Below are 6,934 nucleotides of genomic sequence, written 5' to 3'. Positions count from 1 at the left end.
AAACTACTTCTAAAGGTCACTGTTCTGCTCCGTGCAAGTTGCCAAGTTATGAAGTCTCATCCAAGAAACCCTTCCACAAACATACACACGTGCCTATAAAGCCCTTTAAACCATCATTAGCGTCCCCTTCTCCAAATGGAGATCTGGAATTTCAAGTAGAAATGCAGATTTTATTTATAGTCTTGGTACATTTTTCAGCCACAATACATAAACACGTGGAGCAAGAGCACTGCGTTGCCATTTGTTTGCATCACTTTCCCATTTGACTGGAGCAGTGAGTCAGCATGGCTGTTGAGCTCATCCTGTTCTCAGAGGTCCTCTCCAGCCTTTGGGCCAGAGGGCACTTGCTGAGGGTCAGCTGCTTTGGTGTTGTATTTTAGGAGATTACTTTACATGTTGCCTTGATAGCATGGAGGATGCTCCTTCAGATTGCCCTACGCTGCAGTCTCAGCACAAGCCCTTAAAAAACCAAGCTGTTGCTGGATCCAGATAGTTGAAACTCATGAACCAGTTTTCCAAAATCATGAGATTGGCTTAGAAAATTAGATATCTTTTTTTTCTTTTAAATGACTGCATAGTCTTGCATTAAGTTCTGGTTCTGGGGAATTACAAGGGATACTCCAGTTGCACTTTCAAATTTTTCTTCATAATCATAAGGGTGAGGTATATTTTTTGTGATATGAAATCAGGGGAATCGCTTGCCTCTAGCAGCTAAGGAAAGCACCAAATATTGTGAGATTGTGGTTTAAAAACAGTGATACATGGATAGTTAAAAGTTGCCTTTGGTCCACATTTGCTGGTGTCTTTCAGCAGTCCAGATCCTCACACTCTACATGCCAAGGTCAGTCACGTCAGTAGCGCATGAGCTGGCATTGACATTTTTGCGCTCAGCCAGGGCTCGCTGTGCAGCTGAAGGCTGTACCAGCAGAGCCGGGGTGCCTTGCAACCCACCACCCTCCAGAGATGGCCTCTTCTCACTGTCCTCAGCTTTTTGCAGCAAGGTTCTTACTCTAAAAGTGCTAAGCTTGTTTACAGACTTGTGCAGGACCCGTGCTCCTTTGTAGCTATGGTTCCTGGACCATAGTTACCCATCAGGATCCCTTCTCCTTATTTTCCTGCCTGGGTGGCTGTCAATGGGGGTATGGGCTGGAGCAGTTGTATAACCTGGTGGAAGCTAAAAAAAGGACCGTGCTCTGGCCAGCTGCTTAGCAGCGCCCTTGCCTTGACCTGCAGGACCCCAGCTCTGCTGCCTTCTCTTTGCTATTCCCAGATGGGTCTTTTCCCTGCCACCGCAGCGAGTTTGGCTATGTGCGGCCCAGCAGGACCAGGGCAGGAGGGTGAACTGTTCTGCTGGGCTATGGGGGAACCAGCAGTTTATTATTGGTTGCCATTGGATACTGATACCAGAGTACCAATTTTAACTGTGGCTGTAAGGCTGCCCAGAGTACGGAACCAGCATCTCTTAAAGCAATCGGTGCTTTTGTAGTTCTCCAGGAATGGTTCATAGCAATCTTTTGGGTTGCAGTACTCCCAACGTGCCTGTAGTGCCCTTTTTTCTGGTGAAGTTTACCCCTGGGAGCTGGGAAAAAAGGGCTCTCATCAGAAACTGGAAAAGCAACAAGTGGAAGGAATGCTGTGTGCACAGATCTGTTGTATTTTATAAAAATAAGATTTTTTTTTTTTTCTGTTGATACACCAAACTGTTTTGCTGCAAAGCTTAGCCTTGAAACCAGGGCTCTCGGACCGTGCAGACAGACCATGCTGGGGACTCAGCATGGCTTGGCTGGTTTGCTACACTGGTGGCACGCTCCATAGAAGCTACAGAGCTGCCTGCAGAGCCTTCATAAAGACCAATGTTCATGATTCAAATCTTAAAAATATAGAAGAACAGCCCTTAGGCAGTGATGCCCTGCCTAATGGCCCTACCTAATTTCCCCTTTGAACTATATAGTGCACTATAAGTAGTTCTGGCACCTGCTGAGACTAGAAATGTTTCTTTCCCTGAAACCAGACACCAGTAGTTGTTAATTACCACATCCCAAATTGGCACAGATTAATAATGCAGCTTCACTGAAGCCAATGATGCTTCATGGAATTATTCCTGCCTTGGCTCTGAGTCATTAATAGGTATAGTTCTGGCTATTTTTATGCTCTTCTAATAGTTTTGTTAGATTACAAAAGCAATTATCAGCCCAAATCTGTTTTTCACGGTTGGAAAAAAACTTTATTGGCTTGAGTTTTACTTGTGCTTGTTTTATGTGGACTTAACAACTGATCAGCAAGTTTAGCTGTATGAGAGCTAGCTCTCACAGGCCCAGAAATGGGGCTATAGCAAAATGAGGGCTGTACCAAATTCGCTTCTTTCCACATATAGAGGCAGCATAATAGATATACATATCTGTGTGTATGTATATATACACACTGCTATATATCCTACAATATCTGTATACGTGCATGAAGTAGCTGCTTTTGAACAATCTTTGGATGTGTAATTGAAGTGGAAAATCCTGTAGTTAGAGTTTTCTTGATGCTTGGAGAAGCGGACCATTACAGAAGTGACTGCTGTGGATATATGTGAACTAAGCAATTAAAGCTGTAACCAGAGGACTGGAGTCAAAATAGCTGGAGCCAGGACCTAAACAGAAGTAGAGCTCAGACAAGTCACAAAACTAACAAATTCGGGAGTGTTTTGGAAGTACTGTTGTGGGATGTTGTCAGTTAGAAAAATTGACATGGAATAGTGATGACCAGTAACTTTTCCCTTAGAAGCACTCACCTAGCAGGGACCAAATGCTTTTACTGCAGTATCACCTCCACTAGCTCTGCATGGGTTTTACAGCCTGACACTAAAGCCCTCCTAAGCCCTGTTTGAAGCAGAAGTCTTGAGCAGGAGCAACTGTACTACTGGTGCCTATATTCCAAATGGCATCCTGTGACCCCTCCAGCAGCAATACTGCTGCTTGTGGCTGCTTCACTGGCCTACTGCTACATTTTAGTTGATCTGTCATGTGTACACATGCCTCATGTTGTCTTAGAGATTTGTTTCATGGGGAGGTGGTTAAGACAGAGGATGCAATGGAATAGGTCTCCCCTGTTAAGCTTTTTATTTTTATTCTGTTAAAAAAAAAAAACCCAAACAAAACACTTGCCTTAACTGCTTTAAAAATTAGCCCTCTTAAGATCACACCCAGAACATGCAGTCCCAATACTCTGGAGTTTAGTGCCAGATAGTATATCTCTGTGCATGTGCAAAATAAGTTAAGCAACAAAAGAAGCTTTGTATCAAAATAGTTTATTAAAAACAGTAAGAGACTTCATTGAAGCTTGCTGTCCTGAAGACAGAATTATGACATTATTGCAGCTTTCAACACAATCATAATGCACATATAAATATAATACTATACAGCTCCTGTTCACCTTGGACAAGTTTTGCCCTCAGTCTGGCTTCATGCGGCCCCACTAACACAACCCAGCCCTGCATGCTTTAGTTGCAGAACCTGTTCCTCTGGGAACAGAGTTATATCCCATCCTCACTTCATGCTGCACAGTGCTGTTACTGTCTGGAAGTCACAGAGAAACCCAACACATCTCTTTGCAGCTAGAGGCAGTTTACAGAAGCAGTGCGAACACACTGAGTGACTGATGACAGCAACACTGGTTGATGTTTAGGAAAAATAAATAGGCAACCAATTACTCAAGTTCCCAGCACTGTGCAACTGTACAGAGCAGCTTCTGTTTACAAGAAGGAAGCTCTGTTCTGACCTGCTGCATTGCCGCCTCAGCTGTGACAGGACTCTTATACTGCATGGTTTGGTCTAATGCATGGAGTCACCATTCACCACAGCACTCAGAGAAGCACAGCACCAGCATCTGGCTGGCACACTTCTGCCATCACCTCTGAATGCCTTCCAACACCATCACTCTTTGCCATCAGCTTTGCACCAAAGTCAGTATTTGTCCTTGCACCATGGCAAACAGACTGAGCACTTGGTATCTCAGTCTTTCAGGTCAGGATACTGCCATGAGCCATGGCTCGCTCCCTAACTAGCTGAGAGGCTTCTTCTCACTCTTCTCTATTGCTCATGTCTCCTGGGCTGCTCTGGCGATGGGCATCTTCTTGCACAGCTCCTGATAGAATTCAGATTCCAAAAACCGTGGGTATGAGTTATTCTCCATTAAGCTGTAAACTCTCTTTTGTGCTGCACTGAAGCAGGTACGTGTGGCTTCTTGAATATTCTGTGCAATCATGTTCTTGGTTTGGAAGTCTATGTTTATCTGAAATACGACAAAAAAAAGGACATTTACTTCTGAGAACTGAATTCAAGTACATGTAATACACCATAAAATTTCTGAAGAGGTGAAAAAGGCAAGACCCCATTACTACAGGGTCAAATTAATTAAGTTTCCTTTAAGAAACTTCTTCATTTATATAAAACCTAAAGTAATTCAGCTATACTATCTTTCAGTGCTGAACTCAAATATGTTACAGGTGTTAAATGCAGCTGTTGACTTTTCCCAGTTAAGGTGGAAACTCTCTGAAATACTGCTTATGCCATTTTCCAGCTTGGTGAAAAGGCAGCCAAGGAGAGAGTTACATTCAGATGCATATATTAACAGTGAGGTATGTTCAATGCCATTTGGCATTTGTACCTTAAAGTGAGCTCAGAGAAATAAAGAAAGGCTGTAAAAACTCACAGAGCAGGTCACTTATGTTTAAATAGGTTTTCTTTACCTCTTTAGGAGCTTCTTTTTCAATGAAGTCATTGTAGATTTTTTTTGCTTTCGACGTCAGCTTCTGGGGTGACTTGGTTTTCTTGAAATCCTCACAGGCCAACCAGAACTCGATGTTCTCTTCACAGAACTCAGACTTCAGAAAAGCTCGGAAAGCAGCAAGACCATCTAGGGAAAGAAAAAAAAAACCCCACATGAATTAACTATTTCAGGAATCTTGAATTTACCCACTGGTCATATGTCTTTCTAGCAAGGCATTTTGCTGTAGTTCTGGTCTGGTTCTTTCAGGGATATCATAGCAATAAAAAAATTTCCACATTTATATATGCAAACAAATTAGTGCTCTAACAGCTTGGCAGGCTTCACTTTGAGTTAGTGATTTTTTAGGTAAACAAAAAATGAATGCCATTTCTAGTCCATGTGTTCCCTTTTGTGATGCCTGCATATATGTTAAACCCCCCCCCTCCCTAGATGGGATCTGCTCTGTTAACCTTTACACTAGAGCAAATATTTATGCCTGTACTACAAACCTCTGGAATGTTTTTTGCAATGGAAAGGATGACTCAAGTTCAAAGAGCAAGTGGTAATATTATTTCTTAGTCTTTTTGCTCTGCTACAGAGTGCTTTTCCTTGTAGAGCTACAGTAAAATCCCAAGATCATTGAACTTCTGCATTGCAGAATCCTTCCCAAGTTAGTTATCTGAATGCATTTGTCTTGGCTAAGCCGTGAGCTCAGTGAACAAGTGCTCTCTTCACATTTGGCAAAGCCAAGCTGATAGGTACAATTTTAACTACAAGGGTTACAGAAAAAAAATCCACTACGGTGAAGCATTCTTGATGTTTTAATGATGGTTTACAATTTTTTAAAGAACACTTCTATGAATTTTGGCTTCAAACAGTTTAAAGCATTTATCTTTCAAGACCAGAATCCAAGCTATTTACACTAGAAAGGTACAATGCTAACATGCAAGGAAGCAATCTCTTACAGACATATAAACTTCACCATCCCTTTGCTCTTGAATGTTACTTTTTGAAGACACTTACATTTATTAGCAAGAAGTTCATCAAAGGCTTCTGACCACAGCTGGGCCTCTTCAGGGGAAGGTCTGCATAAAGAGTTGGAGAACATTAGACTCTATTGCTCAAGTTTTATTTTTTTTGTGGAACACTTGAGTTATTTAAACAAAGTCTCTTTCTCATAACTTACCTGAAGTAGGTGCGGTGTTTCCCCACTTTCTTAGATTTCATCTTAGTAGAACTGGAAGAGTTCTGCAGGAAGTAGCTCAGTCTTGTTTTCCAATCTTTAATGCTAGAAGACCAAAGAGGAAGATGGACATTAAAAACAACAACTCAAAAAAGCTCTAGACACCAGCCCCTTAAAAATTTTCCCGACGTTGCTTTGCCAGTTCCGTACCTAGAGAGTCACCCAGAGCACCCGCCTGAGGGCAAGAACACTATTTTCCTCTCGCTGAAATCAACAGACTCGCCCGCTAGCCAATGACTGTTAGCCCCGGTGCGGCTCCGGGTGGCAGCGGTGGGCAAGCTGCTCCGCTCCTGGCTCCGCGGCTGGGAGCCTCTCCCGGCAGGAACCCTTTGCGCCCTTGGTCCCCCCGGCTCTGCCCCGGGCGCGCGCGTGCGTGTGTGTGTGCGGGGGACGACGACGACGGGACTCACATCGTCCTCTTCATCCTGCCCTTCTCCGCCTCCTCCCCCTCGTTGCCGCGGCGGCGGCCGCCTCGTTCCATCCGCCCGCCGTCGTGCTGCAGCGCCAGGAACACGGCGCTCTGCATGGCACTCCTCTCACACCCACCACACTCCCCCCCCCCCCTTACGTCTGCAGCCGCCCGCACTTATAGCCCGGCGAGTGGGCAGGGACGCCCCACCTCCCCGGGTCCGGCCCTCCCCGGCGGGCGGGAGGGCGGCAGCGTGGGGCTGGGCGTGGGGTCCGCGCTGCCAACAGGGGCGGTTCTGGCCTTCGGGGTGAGCCAGTGTGAGAAAGTGCTGCCTTCCCCCAGGATTACGTCTCGGCTTTCCTTTGTTTTGTTCCCCCCCCCCCTTTTCTTTATTTTTTCCTTTTTTCTTCTTTTTTTGTTTTTTTTCCCCTTGCTAGTGCCTTCTTGGAAAGCTTTTAGCCAGTCACACTGACATCCCTCAGGAAGGGTGCCCATCCCTGCTGTGCTGGCAGTGGGGTGGCTGTCCTTTC

The 6,934-nt window shown here is 44.7% G+C and overlaps 1 protein-coding gene across 1 annotated transcript; it reads right to left on the bottom strand.

Annotated features, from left to right (window-relative positions):
• Positions 1–3,276: 3,276 nt before the first annotated feature.
• On the bottom strand, positions 3,277–6,547 carry RGS2 (regulator of G protein signaling 2). Its single transcript, XM_052802257.1, has 5 exons — positions 6,406–6,547; positions 5,939–6,040; positions 5,776–5,837; positions 4,733–4,899; positions 3,277–4,275 (listed from the first exon to the last, which is right to left on the bottom strand). The coding sequence occupies exons 1-5, from the start codon at positions 6,519–6,521 to the stop codon at positions 4,081–4,083; spliced, it is 642 nt and encodes a 213-aa protein (XP_052658217.1). The 5' UTR covers positions 6,522–6,547; the 3' UTR covers positions 3,277–4,080.
• Between the last annotated feature and the right edge of the window lie 387 nt (positions 6,548–6,934).

This window comes from Harpia harpyja, chromosome 11, assembly GCF_026419915.1.
Source record: "Harpia harpyja isolate bHarHar1 chromosome 11, bHarHar1 primary haplotype, whole genome shotgun sequence".
NCBI classification, from domain to species: Eukaryota; Metazoa; Chordata; class Aves; order Accipitriformes; family Accipitridae; genus Harpia; species Harpia harpyja.
The sequence above is the reverse complement of the archived record's forward strand: the minus strand, read 5'-3'. Positions and strand labels throughout refer to the sequence as shown.